Raw genomic sequence first — 17,442 nt, 5'->3', positions numbered from 1 at the left:
TTCTGCCTATGTTTTCCTCTAAGAGTTTGATAGTTTCTGGCCTTACATTTAGGTCTTTAATCCATTTTGAGCTGATTTTTGTGTATGGTGTTAGAGAGTGATCTAATCTCATACTTTTACATGTACCTGTCCAGTTTTCCCAGCACCACTTATTGAAGAGGCTGTCCTTTCTCCACTGTACATTCCTGCCTCCTTTATCAAAGATAAGGTGACCAGGGCTTCCCTGGTGGCGCAGTGGTTGAGGATCCGCCTGGTGATGCAGGGGACATGGGTTCGTGCCCCGGTCTGGGAGGATCCCACATGCTGCGGAGCGGCTGGGCCCGTGAGCCATGGCCGCTGAGCCTGCGCATCCGGAGCCTGTGCTCCACAATGGGAGAGGCCACAGCAGTGAGAGGCCCGCGTACCCCCAAAAAAAAAAGAAAAGATAAGGTGACCATATGTGCATGGGTTTATCTCTGGGCTTTCTATCCTGTCCCATTGATCTATCTTTCTGTTTTTGTGCCAGTACCATACTGTCTTGATTGCTGTAGCTTTGTAGTATAGTCTGAAGTCAGGGAGCCTGATTCCTCCAGCTCCGTTTTTTGTTCTCAAGATTGCTTTGGCTATTCAGGGTCTTTTGTGTTTCCATACAAATTGTGAAATTTTTTGTTCTAGTTCTGTGAAAAATGCCAGTGGTAGTTTGATAGGGATTGCATTGAATCTGTAGATTGCTTTGGGTAGTAGTGTCATTTTCACAATGTTGATTCTTCCAATCCAAGAACATGGTGTATCTCTCCATCTATTTGTATCATCTTTAATTTCTTTCATCAGTGTCTTATAATTTTCTGCATAGAGGTCTTTTGTCTCCTTAGGTAGGTTTATTCCTAGATATTTTATTCTTTTTGTTGCAGTGGTAAATGGGAGTGTTTTCTTGATTTCACTTTCAGATTTTTCATCCTTAATGTATAGGAATGCCAGAGATTTCTGTGCATTAATTTTGTATCCTGCTACTTTACCAAATTCATTGATTAGCTCTAGTAGTTTTCTCGTAGCATCTTTAGGATTCTCTATGTATAGGATCATGTTGGCTGCCCAAAATACTGGAACAGCATAGAACCAATCCAAGGGTGTGTTCCATGCCTTCTTGAGTGAGGAGTCTGCATGTAGAGGCCTAGGAAGACCCCACTACATGCCCTAGGCTCACTTGAGAGGAAAGGATGAACTTGACATTAGAAAGGGAGCTACCAACAGAACTCAGTGGCTGTGTATTGAAAAGGGAAAATGATGATTCCATGTTCCTTTTTAAAGGTCAAATCAACATCTTTCTGGATAAATATATTTTTTAGCAGAATCTTTTTATTATTTTTAAAAGATATAAAAACAACTACTCCCATCAGTAGCAATACAAGGTTTAACATTTTAACCAGATTTTCTCAGGCCTTTTTCAGATACCTTTAGTAGCTAATTATTTTGTCCACCCCTTCTGTAAACAATCATCACACAGCATACAGAACCCTGGGGAAGACTGCTAAGGGCACCCTCACTCTGGCTCAGCCCATGTATTCATCCCCGCACTGAAATCCGCACTGAAATCACCTAGTAACAACATTCTCCTCTGTTTTTCAACCGTTTCCTGTCTGTTGCACTGCTTTGGGGATGGGAAGGGAAACAGAAATTACCGTTCCACTTAATGTCTGTGTCATACAGTTAGCGTTGCCAGTGAAATGTTCCCAGTCACAGAGAATTGTGCTTTTGATTCCTTCTAACCATCTGCCGTTCTTGTCGTGGTCTGGCCAACATTCCTTCTCTGCACGTGAGGCCGGTGTATGCAGCATCCCATTTGTTTCAGATACACAGCTTGGTTCTCTGCACCATACCTACTACTCTCCACCTTATGCCATGTGGACCCTACCTTACAGAGAGACCGAGTTGGCCCAGAGATGACGGTTAGATGTGCTTCTCCTAGGAGTCCACTTTCTCCTCACCCAGCCCCTGGAATTGTACTCCAAGACTGGGAGGGGTCCTGGGAGACCCAGCTTTGATGGCCAACCAAGTTTGTAAATCCTTTCTGGGTGTTTTCCAAGCCCTGCAGTATTCAGCCTCTTGTTGGTTGGCTACAGAACAGATTTTTTTTTTCTTTTTTGACCTGAAAATATATCTCTGTCTGAGAAAAGGTACAAGCCTGGTTTACAAGTGACAAAAAATAAAGTTGGAAACCAGCGTGGCCCTCAGGCCTCTGCTCCTCCAGCCCAAGCACAGACTTTCTTCTTTAAGCCCCACAGTTTAGCGAAGTCTTTCCTATCCGGCTGCTCTGTAGCCAGCAGCTTCTGCAACACAGCGTGTTGATAACTGGGGGAAGAGGCACCATCTGGTTACTAGGGGGCAGCAGCAGCGGTCCCTTGGGCTGCTCTGCATGCAATAGACGCGTGTGACTGGATAGAGATGGGAAAGAGATTTCTTACTGTGCGCTGTGGTACCAAAAGTTTGAAAACCACCATTTTAGCGAATCTGAAATACTCTTCTGTGGGCAAACAGCCCGTGTGAAGGACTGTTTCAAGCAGAAGGGCTCTACAGTTTAATTCTAAGAGATTCTAGTGGCATCTCGTAAGGGAAAACCCCCCAAGGAGATATTTGGATTAAAAGCATCCTGGGTAACCCTGGCAACTCTCAGCCACACATTCTAGCAGCAGTGAAATTTCTTTTACAACAGGGTGCAGAGTTTTCCTTTCTGTTTTAAGAAGAAATTGATTCTCCTTAGCTCTGTTGTTTCCAGTCGTATTTATGAAAACTAGTGGGCACTGCTTACCTATGGAGAAGCCTGTTTCGTTGCCCAGTCGTTCTCCAAGTGGAGGATTTTGCCCCCCAGGGGATATTCAGCACTGTCTGGAGACCTTTTTTGTTGATACAAATGGTCTGGGGCATGTGCTAGTGGCGTCTAGTGGGTAAAGACCAGGGATGCTGTGAAACTGCTTACAGCACACAGGCAACACCCCACAACAAAGAATTTTCCAGCCCCAAATGTCAGTAGAGCCAAGTTAAGAAACCCTGGTCTAGAGGAAGGCTTTTCTGTAGTAGACTGGAGTTTCGTAAATCTAAGAACAATAGTGTCAAGGCCATACTGCCGCGTGGAATTCGGTCAGGGGCTGTTTATCAGTGTCTCTTTACTTTTTGCTCAGTTGTAAATCTGACTAAAAACCTAGTACTCCCTATGCCATTGGTCCAAAAATATCTTCATCCTAGAACAAGTGCACTCGGTAATTTTAAAAGTATTTTAATGAAAATTATAGTGTCCATTGGATTAATGTTTTGTAAGGTGTAGAGACCCTTCTATGTGGCAGTTCATTTAAAAAACTATATCTTACCGTAACAGATTCTTAAGATGACTTATATGCCCATTGTAGAAAACTTGAAGAGTATTTTTAAGAGTTTTTAAAAAGCAGTAAATTCAAAAGGAATCAATTCAGTATATTATTTACATTTTTTAAATGGATTTTTAAAAATAGTTAACATCTTGCTATGTATACAGTTTCTAGCCTGCTTTTTTGTCCTACATTTCAAACATCACCCCAAATTATTTGAGCCTTTGTAGACACTCAGATGGCCTCTTGGTGCTCCATCATACGATAATGAACCCTAGATTTCCTAAACACTGTTGTTGAATACAGGTTATTATCAGCTTTTCACTGTCATAAATACTCTGGGATTGATATTTCTGCTTTTCATGTTGCTTTGTAAGTAGCACAGCAACGTGAATTGTTGGGAGGGCTTTGGGACATGGTTATTTAATTCCTAGCCTGTGACAGAAGCAGACAGAAAAGTCTTGTACCAAATGCAGCAGAGGAGACCCAGGGACACCATTTGGATCACCTGACTCACAGGTAAAGTTCTGGAATTCCTAGGAATGTGGATTTAAAACTTGGCTAGACCAACCAAACCATGTATCTACGTGTACACATGTCTATGTAAGTAAATGTCAAAAAGAAAAACAAAGCTGGAGGGATAAACAGCAGACTTTTAGCAGAGGCAACTCCGGGCTAATTAATTGGGATTAGAGAGAAGGGCAGGCAGAGAGGAAGCACTTGAGGGGGTATTTTTTCCTTATTATCTTTTCTATATTCTTTGAATTCTTAATTATGAGAATATATTCATATGTAACTTGTGTAATATTTAAACCTAATATGTTTTAGAGAGTGAGTTGGAGCCTCATGGAACAGGGTCTGAGCTATGTCAGCACACACTTTCACTCCTTTTTTAAGCAACCCTAGCACGACGCCGGCACATTTGGGGCCAGGACACACGAGCGAGTCTGCAGCTGATGCTGTGTTCAGAGCTGAGAAGCTCGCACCTGCGTTTAGATGAGAGGCCTTCATCACTTGTTCTCCTCCCAGCTCTGTGGACGTGACGCCTCTGTATCCACAGTGTGTGACATAGAGGCGGTGGGTAGAAACGTACACTCTAGGGCCAGGAGCCCGAGGGTTTCAGGTTGACCGACTTACATTACCCTTGGTTCCTGTACCATTGCCCTAAGTGCCGGTTTAGCCAGACTTTCTCCGTGAAGCACATAGCCGGCCCTGGGCCAGCAGATGGTGGGATGGTTCCTGTGTCTTTCAGGCCGCACACCTGGTCCCTGGCTCCACACTGAGGCGGCCGGCCAGAGCTCCGATGACATCAAAGGCAGAAATGCTCAGGTAACACGGCCCTCTGGTCTCTGAGTGTGAAACTGGGAAACCTCAGGGAGCACAGAAATGTTGAGGGTGTGCTTTCCTCTGAACAGCCTCCTGGTTTTCCTCAGGGAAAGCCATAGGGGTACCTTTGTTTCCAGCTGGGATGAAACACAATTTCAAAACCTGAAGAGTGAAAGGGGGGAGCTTCTCTGGAATCACCACCACACACAGAAGCAGCTTTGGCAACACAGAACCCCTTGGGAATCACTCCGCAACCATCACCCCGTTCGCTCCCATCATTCTTCCCTCGTTACTGTGGCCTGAGAAGCCTGAGAGGAGAGCTCTGTAACATGTATAAAACATAATTTGGTGTTCTCTCTCGTCTATAGAATACATGGTTTCTCATAGCACCCTGGGATTTTTTCTCCCATCGACATTATCATTTACTTATTTTTTTAATTTTTACTTTATTTTATTTTTGGCCACACTGCACAGCATGTGGGATATTAGTTCCCTGACCAGGGATTGAACCCATGCCCTCTGCAGCGGAAGCACGGTGTCTTAACCACTGGACTGCCAGGGAAGTCCCCAACATTATCATTTCTTTTGACCAAATGTAGCCACAAATTTTGCTGGTGGCTAGAGGAAGGCTGGGGGGAGGGGATCGGGGGAACCAGAGAGGTGCTTGTGTCATAATTATGAGTCTTTGAAGAAATGCCCTCGTGCTCACACGAGGCAACTTGGACACAGTGTTTTCTAACCTGGGCGGAGATGACATCTCTCACCGCAGACGACAGGGTCTCATCTTTAAAGGCCGTTCGTTTCTTTGAAAACATGCATTCCGTCCACCCTGGCCACCTCCTGTTTCACAGTGCCGTGTAACAAAAGGGGTGGCCTGCTGTTAGATCAGAACCTCAAGGAAAGGGACGTGAGAAAGAAGGAACTTAGGTTACTGGAAGTGGGGATGAGCTCCCTGAAGGACAAGCACCTCTCCCCTTTCTCACCATGGCTAATCCAAGAATTGCAATAACCATTCTCAGATGACTGTAGGTTCAAAACTGGGTGTATGATTGCAGTTCAGAGAAAGTATGTATGCAGAGGAAAAAAGAAGACAGGAAAAATATACACAAAATTGTTCACAGGCATTCACTCTGCCAGCTGATGGCTGATTTTGACTTCTTAGGGGGCATTTCTGCAGTTTCTGAATGTTCCATAATAAATACATTACTCCTGTGATCAGAAAGATATAGTAATAATCAAAATAATATCTCCTACATTATATAGCTCTTTATATAGTTTAGATAACTTGCATATGTTATTTCATTTGCTCCTTTTAGCAACTCTGTGGTATAAGCTGGAGAGATACCTTTAATGCAAACTTTTTTTCATATGAGAAAACCAAGCTTCAAGAGGTTAAGGAACTCACCCAAGGTCAAGGTCATGTTCACAGACCTCTGACTCCTCGTCCAGTGCTCCTTCCACTGTACCTCACTGCTTTGCCTGGCATGTTAGAATTGACAGGACAGGAGTCACCCGCACCTTCAGACGTGGCAAGCACGATGGGACATTATGCACAGTCTGGTCCCTGACCTCATGGCAGGCACACATCTAAATCCCTGAGCCCATAAAGTCTAGTCAAGGATGAATTGTTAAGTCTCTCTTGGGCATCCCATTGTCAAGAAGATCTTCTTTATGTCTAGCTGGACACCATCTTAATTCATTTTCACTTCAGTGAGGCAAAAAGAAATCGCCCAGAGAAATCACAGGGTTCCAGACATGGTGAACAGCACCCTGGGGGTGCTCTTCTTTTATGGGTACAGAGCCCAAGTGATCCGTGCAAGGCTGGGAGCTCTGAAATCTGAAAGCCTGGGACCCTTTCTCTGTTTTCTGTTGCCTTGTCTTGGGATCGCCACCAAGTTCTTTGCTTTTCTTGAGCTTCCCGTCAAGTGAGTCTGCTGGTGCTTGATCCCTTAAATGTTTTTGATGGGATTAGGTCCCCACCTGCCACAAGCTACACTTTTCATTCCTTTTCCATCCACGACCTCCTGGGTGAAAATCAGCACCTTATGTATGATGGGACCATCAGACCCTGGCAGCCTTGCATGCATGAGGGAAAGCTTCACTGCCCGGCCCCGGAGTATGTCATTTATGTGCTGTGAGTCCTCTGACCCCACCTGATAACACTGTCGTGTTTCCACAGTTACCGCTGAAGACACTCCGGTGAGAAGACAGATGAAGCCAACGTCCTGTGAGCCACCTGGGGGTCCATATGGCGGGGTGGACATCCCCAGGAGAACGTCAGACCTCACCCTTCTCAAGTTGTAATTCAGTTGACATACAGGCTCTGCACGGAGCATTTATTTATTGTAAATACGTGATTTGCACAGGCTTTAAATCAGTATTATAGTCGATTTTTATTTGAGTAATTTACAAAACACACACATCATTTCTCCATTGTTTAAAATGCATCTTGGCATTCATCTGTCAGCACAGATGACAGCCCTGTCCCCACCACAGAGTGTCCATTCCATGACTGTAAATACGCGTGCAGGCTGGCCCTCCCTAGATTCGGAACCATTTTTAGAAGATTCCTTAGTTTCCCAAAGTCATAGTATCTACAACAGCTTCTTATTGGCATGATTTTCTAGTCTCATCACACAAACTGCAAAATCAAACCAGATAATGCCTTATAAATGACGCGGCTCACAGAGAGCAATGTGTCGCCACACCCAGACGATGCCACACGGCCTCCAGTGAACGAGATGCCACGTCTCGCTCCCATCTTGCAGTACAGGGATTCTTTTGCTTCCTAATGTAAACATAACACAAGTCAAAGGCAAGAGCGGGCTTGGCCTCTCCAAGGCCAACCACAGGGCCCCTTTTGTATCTGAATGATCCTGCAAGTAGCCAATGCTCTTACTGTTTACACGGCCCCTCGTGCCCATGTCTGCATGACGGTCCTCCTGTCCCTCCAAGTTCCCAGCCTCATCCTGGCAGACAAGGTGAGGTGAGCTGTATGAGATTTCAGTATTTTCCCTGCAAGTTAGAAACCTGTGTAAGTCATCATGAGTAAATTCCTAATTCTGTCTCAGAGCTCTTTTTTTTCCTCCCCTGAGTGCAGGGTTCTCGTGAAAAACATGGCACGGAAGGTATAGACTGAAATGTATTCTGAAATATCTGCCTCAAACATCAGTGCCCCACGCCCACCCTTAGGGAACCTGGAGCCACCCATCAGGCAAATCCTAGCTGCCTTCTGAGCCCAAGAACCTAATTGGTCTGAGAGTCCCCCAGTCCCTGTGGTGGCACCTTTCTAGGTGGGGAGAAGTGTGTGAGTTCAGCCAGCCCTGACTATGGACCGGCTCAGGACTGGCTGTGACCTGTCCTCTCACACCCTTTTTCTGGAGCTGGCAAGGGAATGGCAGTGTGTTTTTGCTTGCTGCATGACCCCATCCTTGGTGGAAAAGCTGTGACAGAGGAAGGAGAGAAAATAGGAGGAAACAGACTGATCCCTCGTCTGTGCTCAAAACAGCTGCAGATTAAAGGAAATCAGGGAGGCAGAAGTGGGAAGAGCAGTGAAAAGTAAGTTTCCTTTGAAATAGCCCACTCGTGCACTCACACCTCAAGGATGTAATGCCCGGAACACGCCATCCACGACAGGTAGCCGTTAGGAGTGTTTTGGCAAACATGATAGTACACCCAACCGAGCTGCTGTCTGGAGTGGAGACTAAGATGGTGTCCTCCATCGTTGTTATGCTTTCTCATTCCAGACAAAAGCCACTGAGCGAGGTCATGTTCCCTTCCCTGGGGAATAAATCATGCCAAGTTGTAACAGCTAAATCAATGGAAAAGAAGCTTTTGCAGGTCATCAGCTATGGGCATACCTGATTTGGTTTTTTGGTTCTGCAAGGTTTCCAGAAGGTCAGAACTTCTGTTTATTACAGTAGCCACTCCACCTCTCTCTCAGGTGTACAGAATAATTACAGGGGTTTTAATGATCATGATTAAGGAGGTGCTAGACCAAGGCTGTTCCACCTTCAGAGTAGACTGCCTGCCCTGGTGAGGTGTTTACACATTAATGTTCTGCACCGCTGGGATGGAAATTCAAAATAAAACCATTCAACGACAGAGGGAAGGAATGAGGAGAAACCAAAAATTGCAATTAGGGAGAAATTTCAGGAACCTGGGATCACATCCCTCCTCCAGACCCATCACTGAATTCTCGCCCTTTGAACTCTCACGGTGCCGGCCTCCGGCAGGACAAAGCCTTCACCCCTAGACCACAAACTCAAACGTAGCGCCCCTCCCATCCTCGCGTATGCTTGCTGGCGCTGTGGTCTGTGACTCCCCCAGTGTTTCACGTGTATTTTATATTTATTGATGTTCCCTCTGCAGATTTACTTCTTTGTATCCAATAAACTTTAATAAGTGGGAACGCTTCTAGCCATTCACTCGTTAAAGCCTATCGATGGTCACCAGCACCAACGCTTTTGTAGCTAACTAAACAAATGGGTATTTGGGAAAACCAACGAAGGGAAAAACTTTCTCAAATGCATTCTGTAAAAAGTAGATAACACTATATTTACTGAGTTTTATTAAAATCAAATGGGCAGAGTATTGTTTACAAATTACTCTGACTTGTGTTAAAGTGGAACCGCTTTCAACCTAAAGTGCACTTAGCGCTGCCACCTCAACTAAGCAAACCCTCAAAAACTCTCCTATATGGAGCAGTAATCATCTCCATCGCCATTATAGCGTCTTCAGGTACAGGGGAGACGAGGTTTACCTGATAGGTAAGTTGGCTTAAGGGAAAACATGATTCTGAATCTCGATTTTGCATCTTACAAGTTTAGGGAAGTAACAATTTTAGCCAGTCTATGCCTCAGTTTCCTCATCTGTAAAATGGGGGCATAGATATGTATCTAAGCATATAGTAGTGAAGATGGGGTAACATAACCCCTGGGCTAGCCTTTAACCCTGGGGTCACAGGAGACCAAGGTATCAGTGCACGCATGTGCGCACACGCGCACACACACACACACACACACACACACACTCTAGGGTACAAGCGGTTTGTTTATTATACATTCAGTCACACACAGAGCTCTCGCTGGCTGCATTCCATTCAGATATTCACTGAGCTGCTCAGATCACTGGCTCTGCTGTTGGGTAACAAGGAGAGAGCAGTAATTAAAATTCATAGATGCTCCTGAAATAAATCTCATCTAGAAAGTAACTTCAAAGTTAGCTGCTACACACTTTGCAACTGAATTAGTTAAGGACCTGACTTGTTTTATCTGCTGTTTTATTAGTAGAGGCACAGATAAGCTTTTTCATGACCAAAAGGGCCCATCTGATTGGAGGAAAAAAAAGCAATGGCCCAAGATAATCGACAAAGTGGAGGATGGACTTTAAAGGCATTGACTGTAGAGGTATGTGAAGTGGCCATAGTTCTAGGCACCCCTGATGGAGTTCCGGGTGGGAGAGGTGGTGCCTAGAGGGGCGAGGGGAGCAGCTTAAAGGGACGGGCTGTGGACTCCAGAAGCATGTTCCAGGTTCTCAGACCGTGCCCCAGGAGGCTTGGCATCCTTCCTGAACCTGCTCTGTTATGAACTGAATTGTGTCCTCCAAAAATTCATATTTTGAAGTCCTAACCCCATACCTCAGAAAGTAGCCTTATTTGGGAATAGAGTTGCAGATGTAAGTTAAGATGAGGTCCTACTGAAGTAGGGTGGACCCCTAATCCACCCTATATGACTGGTGTCCTTATAAAAAGGGGAAGTTTGGACACAGACACATACACAGGGAGGATGCTATATGAAGATGAAAAGACAGATTAGGGTGATGCTTCTGCAAGCCAAGAAATGCTGACGATTGCCAGCAAACCACCAGAAGCTAGGTGGGACAGAATCTCCCTCACAGCCCTCAGGAGGAACCAACCCTGCCAACACCTTGATCTTGGACTTCTAGCCTCCAGAACTGTGAGATGATAAATCCCTGTCGTTTAAGCAACCCAGTTTGTGGTCCTTTGTTATGGCAGCCCTAGCAAACAGATACATGCTGTGTTACCTTGGAGCTTTGCAGGAGTTTACAGTTTGTGAAAAAAAGAGCTGAGAAAAAAGTTTAAAGAGTCAGCAGTTCCTTGTCATGTAAATGGGGCCATCATCTACTCTGACCTTGACACAGGTCACGTCTCGCTGGTAACTAAGTCCTATTTTCATGAACGAGACATTCAGTTGCATTTTGCCTGTCACGTGGAGACAAAACCATGGAAGCAATCTGGCATTTCTAGGTCACCAGAGTGGGAAGAGCTGGCTTTTTTCTTAAGTGGCACCCTCTCCTCTAGTGGAGTTTCTATGGCTTTAAAGTAAAGATGCTCGGCATAGGTGGCACCAGCCATTCTGATGATTTTTTAAAATTTGGTAAAATAAACATAAAATTTACCATTTTTAAGGGTACAGATCAGTCGTGTTAAGTACGTTCACGGTGTTGTGTGACCAGTCTCCAGAACTCTTTTATCATCTTGCAAAACTTAAACTCTGTGCCCCTTAAACAGTAACTCCCCATTCCCCTTCCCCCCTAGCCCCTGGCAACCACCATTCTACTTTCTGCCTCTATGAGACTGACTACTCTGGGTACCCCATAAAAGTGGAATCAAATAATATTTGACTTTTTGAGAGTGGCTTATTTCACTTAGCATAATGTCCTCAAGGTTCACTTATGCTGTAGCATGTGTCAGAACTTCCTTCCTTTTTAAGGCTGTATATTCCGTTGCCTGGATATACTCCATTTTGTTTGTCCATTCATTCATTGACGGAGACTTGGCTTGCTCCCACCTTTTGCTTATTGTAAATAACGCTGGTATGAACACGGGTGTAAAAATACCTGAGACTCTGCCTTCAGTTCTTCTGGGTATATACTCAAAAGTAAAATTGCTGGCTTATATGCTAATTTCTATTTTTAATTCTTTGAGGAACCTCCATACTGTTTTCCATATCAGCTGCACCATTTTATATGCCCATCAACAGTGCACAAGGGTTACAAATTCTCCATATCCTCACCAACATTTATTTATTTGCTGTTTGTTTTTTTTTATAGTAACCATCCGGATGGGTGTGAGGTGGTATATCATGGTTTTGTGTTTATTTTTAAAGAGTGAATTTATCCACAGAATGGATAAATGGAGAAAACGCTGAACGGTTTGGTCTTCCGAAGATTCCAGTCATAAAATATATCCCCCTTCATACATTTTCTATGTTGTGGCCAATGCCCACATCTATTAATGAAACACAAGATAGAAGAGGCCAAGAGACATTAATTTCAGTATTTTTTTTATTGTATGCTTGATGTATTTAGAGACAATTCCAAGGGCAAGCACTGGTTGGGGAAGTTATCTGGTTTGTAGATATGTGTACAAAAGGCTATTAAGACTACACGGTCAGTTCCCACTGCAGGAAGCAGAAAGGTTTTCCTTTTTATTATTCCCTGCCCCTAGCATTTTCCAGCTCACACATCTGACTTCTCACAACATGACTGCAAACATGTACGTATTCATCCCCACGAGAAACCGGCGTGTGACATCTCGGGATGTTTGGATTCAATCAGGTAAAGCACATTTGACACAAACCATAGGAGGGGAAGTTGGGACCTAGGACCCTATGGAATGAAATGCCAGGGCTACAGGGAAGCACAGGCACTGCTGGGTCAGCTGGTGCACGTGACCTGCCGCCCCTCCCCCTCCACACGAGAAAGGCCAGCTCAGTGGGTTCCCCTCCCTCCTTCCTCCCAAAAGCTGAGAGCTCAGCTGAAGACCTTCCCCAGAAATGACTTGACTGTCAGTCAAGAATGCAGTTAGTGCATTCATAACAGACACACTGGTCCCACCTGGCTTTCCTGCTGGGCTGTGCAGAGCTGTGCAACACCTGGACCCACGTGGGATGACATCAGGAAGCAAAGTACTTTGCCTGGTTGATAATTATTTTTTATACCTAATAATCCACCCGATAGTGAAGGAACTTCACTGCTAATATCTAATAGGCATACACCTTCTCTATTAGACAGCTTATGAGAAAGACTCTTTCTAACAATAACACTGTCTTATGTTATTGGGCACTAAAGAATTACCATAATTTCAAGTATATCCTTATTCTACCTAAAATTCCAAACCACCTCCAAGGATGAAAGAGTACTACTCCTGCTTTGCTAATTTACTTTTAGTGGAGCTTCTGCCCCTCCTCAGAGTATGAGTGGTAAATCCCAGCTACTAGCCAAGACTAACTAGCTTATGTTTGATTATGGGGCGCGGGGATAGGGGAGAGATTCTGTCCTTCACGGCCACGTCTTCTTTCTGCACGAGGCATACACAGCCCCCTCCCCCTCCCCCAGGTCTTAATGGATACACAAATGGTATTTTAGGAAGCTATTTACACGCCAACCTTTAAACATTATTTTCATAGTTCATCTTGAATATTCACTTTCCCCATACTGCCTTTAGAAAAGCAATCCCTGGTCAAGAAACTGTCCATGTAATGATAAGCACTTTTCAAAAGCAGAGTCTGTTAGGAGCATTTAAAAACAGACATCCCCCCAGCAATGGCGTACTCAAAATCCAACTACATGTTTCATGCTGTTAATATGTCACTAGAAGTGAGTATAGCCACATCAGCAGGCTCTTTGCTCTCTTCCTGTCTTTCCCCTCGCATCCCAATGCACAAAGAATCTGTCCACCGCTATTACTCAGGTTTTAACTGTACATAGAACATCTCTGTACAGCCTGATGGAAGCATCCCAGCCCCTTTTAACTTCTGCCACGAAAGGACTGCCACACCCTCTAGTGGTAAGACAGTGGCATCACAATTTTGATGTATAGCGTCAGCCAAGACATCTCTCAGAGTTGGCCCTTCTTTGGGTTGCTGGAATAAGGTCAATGTCCCTAACAGAAGTGGCCATTATGTTTCCCACTACACAATGGCTGGGCAATAGCATAAGTCTGGCTGGGTTATCCGTGACCTTTGCTTGGTCCATAATAATGAAAGCAGGCCTCTGGTGTAATTTATTCTCACTAGACTTCTTTGGGTCAAACCCCTAATCACCCTGGGTATCTCAGACATGCCAGGTCTGATGAAATGTTTCCACAATAGGGGGAGAGGATTCCACATGGTGAAATTTTAGAGTGGCTTTCTGCACTATCTTGTTTTAAATAACCACTCAGCAGGTGGGCTTGGGAGGGGATGAGGTACATATGTCCCCCGCAAGCCTCACCCTTCCCCACTCAGCAGCTGTAGACAGACGCTCTCACAGTGGCTGCGCCACCTAAGAGGACACCCTAAGTTCACCCACAGTGAGAACCCAGGCCAAACCCCAACAAAACTCAGCAACCACAGGTCACCGTGAACAGCTGCTGTTAACTTTGTCAGCACAAATATTCCTCCCATCTCTCACCACTTGTAGTTAGTGACTTTACATACAGAATTTGCAAAACTGCTGGGCAGAAAGCTCACGGTGCTCTTATGCTTACGCCCTTACAGGGGAGTTGGTAGAAAATAGGATTTGTTCCAGTAAAACCTGTGACCCTCAGGGTCCACGTCTGTGTATGGGGCCCAAGCCCCTTCCAGCTCTCACGGCATATGATACACTGCAGCTGACAAGGAGTCACTAACTTGAAGTCACTTCCAAGACTACTGACACTCACAGTATTTCCATTTGGAAAGGCCTGTCGGTGATGAAGGTGATTAGGCCCACATGGTACAGGTGAGGCTGCATAATGAAGCCGCTGTCCTCCCTCCCACTGCGGTATTAACACACACACTTCTCCTCAGCATCTCTGCCCCCTTCCGTGTTAAGAGTGGTGGAGAGTATCAGTGGCTGGAAGTAAGCCCCCCCCCCGCCCCCACCAGCACCTGCCCACTTCAGCTACCGGTCTGAAGGCAGCTAATGGGCCATGCAGGGCGAGAGGAATAAAGGGAAGGACTGGGGAAAGCCAAGTGCTTCCTCCACAGCTTTGGGGGATATAACAGGCTGGGTAGGAAGGGCGGGGGTGGGACTGTCACCGTGGAGCCGAATGCTTCTCCATCCATCTGTCCCCTTCCTGCCCTCTGTCTTCCCTGTGCTGGGCCCATCTGGTCTCCCTCACATGCTTTCCTGGGCTCTGCTGGTAAGTCAAATCCTTCATGTGCCCACACATGGGAAACAAATCAGTTTAATTAAAGTCTCTGCTGAGATAATGGAGTGGCTGCTCAGATTCCAGCTACTTCAACTGTAATCTAAACAGCCCAGAGTTTCTCCTTTCTTTCCCTCATTAGCTGAGAAATTTGCAGCTTCGTGGGGTGGAACTTCTGCCACAGGGCCATTTAATTAATCCTAAACTAGACGGCGGTAACCAGGCCCAGAATCATCTCTAGACATACGCACGTCCGTGTGGCGCGTGAGCAGCCATGCAGGGAGAGCCCCGTGCCTCATGGGAGAGCCGCGCCGCGATCCAGGGTCGTCACACACAGCCGCCTCTGAATCTCTACAGTGGGCAGCTTCCAGCCCGCACGGCACGTGGAAGCTGTCTGCGGGTCCACCGCACACGAGCGCGGTGCACAGGTTCTTTCAGATCACAGGAATCGGGATGGAGGTGGGCCTGGAGAGGAGCCCCCTTTATTCCTTCCCACTTGTTTTGTCTCTCAGAAGACACAGCTGGAGACATTCTGCATTACAGGCCTGCGCTCAGCAGAAGGGAGGCCAGGCCCGGATGCCTCCCTTGAGCACACACACAAGAGCCCTGGGCCAAAGAAATGCCTTTTGTTAACCAGAAAGAAACCACTACTGAGAGAAAGAGTAAGACTTCAAAAGATTTTGCCTTCCCCTCAAACTCGGCGCAGTGGAGCCTGTCTTTCAAGGCTTGATGGACTCTAGTCCTCCCATGAAAAGGCTAATGTGTCCATTGTCACTGAAACACAATAAGAGCAGCTTAAAATCCACAATCAGTCATACAATCGCACAACAGGCAAATGGGATACATGTTTACACTGCAGAAGGAGGGGATCTATGTTGCAGAAGAAGGGGGTGTTGTGAGATCCGAGGCAGAACGCTAGGGAACAGTGTGACGTTAACACATCTGAACTTTCTCGTTTTTCTCGGACAGGAGAGCGGTTTGTTTTGCTGGTAATTTAGTAAGGTGGGAAATTTTAAATAAGAAGGGGAAAGGGAATGCTTACTTCACTTAAAGAACTTAATCTCCGTGTCAACACAGTCATAGAAGAGATCTCCCACTTCGGTGGGGTCCAGGGGGTCATTGCTGGTCAGGATTTCCTCCATGGCTTCCAGGCCTTGCTTCTCTAGTTCCAGCATCGTCTTCCTCAGCTTTTGACCTTGCTCCTGAGAAGGACGAAAACAGCGGGGGGTCATTACAATGGACGCTGAAAGCCCCCCGGGAGGGCCTGCCCCCCACCCCATTCAATCTGCTCCCCGCGGGACTGCCACGGGGATGGTTCTAAAATGCAGGTGTGGTGATGTCACTGCTCTGCTTGGAGTTCTTGCCTTCAGAATAAAAATCCAGACTGCTGAGTGACGCTGGAAAAGGCCCTTTGTAACATATGAGGCTCCAGCCTGCCTCGCCTTTGCCACGCCTCCCGCATCTCCTTGCTCTTCAGCCAGACCGAATTAGCTGCATTCCTCCAGCCCATGATACTTTCTCGCCACAGCACAGGCAACCCTGCTCCCCTCAACACTCGGTCAGCTTGCGCCCACCTTCAGGCTTCCGTGAACGCCTTTCCTCTAGGCTACCCCCCATCCAATGCCTTTCCTTCTGCCATGGTTGTTCTCTTTCTGTCTTGCGATGGTCTGTCTACTTACCTGTGTCCCCCATTAGACCACGATCTCCCAGGGAGGGAGACCCGGGCTTATCTCTATCCTCCTGCCTGGGACAGAGGAGGCACTCCCAATAATGTCTCTTGAAAGAATAAATGGATCAATGAATAACCACATGGCATGTCTATCCCCGATTTGCTTTTTTTCTGAGGGGGTGACATCTCTTCTTCCAGGTGGCAGTCACTCATTTACATACAGTGAATGACAATGAGAAGCTTTTACTTGCCCAATTAGTCCCAGAACAGAGAAGCCGCTGTCACCACCCATCGACCACTTCCTAGTGCTACCTTAACTCAAACCAATGGTCATTGTCAAATTTCAAAGTCCACCCAACCTCATCGGTCTCATCTTTGAAATTTTGTGTAGGATACTTCAGAACACACGGCCCTTTCTGCCCCTGCCTTCATTTGCCAAATACCCACAAAACTGTGCACCAGGGAGTGACATTTCCCCCCTGCTCGGGCTTACTGTGATCCACCTAGAAAACACGCACTGTCGGCAGACGGGGAGGGCAGCCCTGGACGGAACTCTGTGTAATGCAGCTGTAGCATTCATGGTTCCAGGGAAGGGTCTGGCAGGGAGGGCAGATGTCAAATAACTGCGACTTTTACACGTCAGAATGGTCATTTCTGGGGCACACAAGAGCAAGTTCTATAAATAGTGAGACTACCCTTCTCAGAGATACTTTCTGAATTCACTTGGATTTACTGCTGTCCTTTCTTGCTACCCTTTTTAGAGAGTCCACCGTGCTGGATGTAAGAAAATAAGCTCACCCAGTCCACGCAAAATGCACGCACCAATTTACCTATAAGATGTCACTTTCTTCAGGACAAACTGGACCCTTACAAGTTGTTAAATAAATGCTTGGGGAGCAGATGAGCATCTAACAACCATGTTCCTTGCTTCTCCCTTCAGCAAAATAGAGGCTTCGATTTTATATGAAAGCCCA

General features: G+C 46.0%; 2 protein-coding genes across 5 annotated transcripts in view; one reads left to right on the top strand and one right to left on the bottom strand.

Annotated features, from left to right (window-relative positions):
* WIPF3 (WAS/WASL interacting protein family member 3) overlaps window positions 1-9,075 on the top strand; it is a 90,338-nt gene extending 81,263 nt beyond the window's left edge. For both annotated transcript variants that reach the window (XM_027102292.1, XM_027102293.1), the window contains exons 8-9: window positions 4,591-4,667; window positions 6,844-9,075. In XM_027102292.1, coding sequence (XP_026958093.1) covers window positions 4,591-4,667; window positions 6,844-6,867 — 101 coding nt within the window. In that variant the 3' untranslated portion in view covers window positions 6,868-9,075. The remainder of the gene's footprint in view (window positions 1-4,590; window positions 4,668-6,843) is intronic.
* SCRN1 (secernin 1) overlaps window positions 7,039-17,442 on the bottom strand; it is a 61,794-nt gene continuing 51,390 nt past the window's right edge. For 2 of the 3 annotated variants that reach the window (XM_027102298.1, XM_027102296.1), the window contains one exon: window positions 11,955-16,001. In XM_027102298.1, the coding sequence (XP_026958099.1) occupies window positions 15,843-16,001 (159 nt within the window). In that variant the 3' untranslated portion in view covers window positions 11,955-15,842. Of the gene's footprint in view, window positions 7,453-11,954; window positions 16,002-17,442 lie in introns of those variants that run through there. The other variant, XM_027102297.1, reaches the window with a different exon arrangement.

This window comes from Aethalodelphis obliquidens, unplaced genomic scaffold (genome assembly GCF_003676395.1).
Source record: "Aethalodelphis obliquidens isolate GAN/ISIS:26980383/991018 unplaced genomic scaffold, ASM367639v1 scaffold5, whole genome shotgun sequence".
NCBI lineage: Eukaryota > Metazoa > Chordata > Mammalia > Artiodactyla > Delphinidae > Aethalodelphis > Aethalodelphis obliquidens.
Note: the sequence above shows the minus strand (reverse complement) of the source record. Positions and strands in the feature narration are given on the sequence as shown.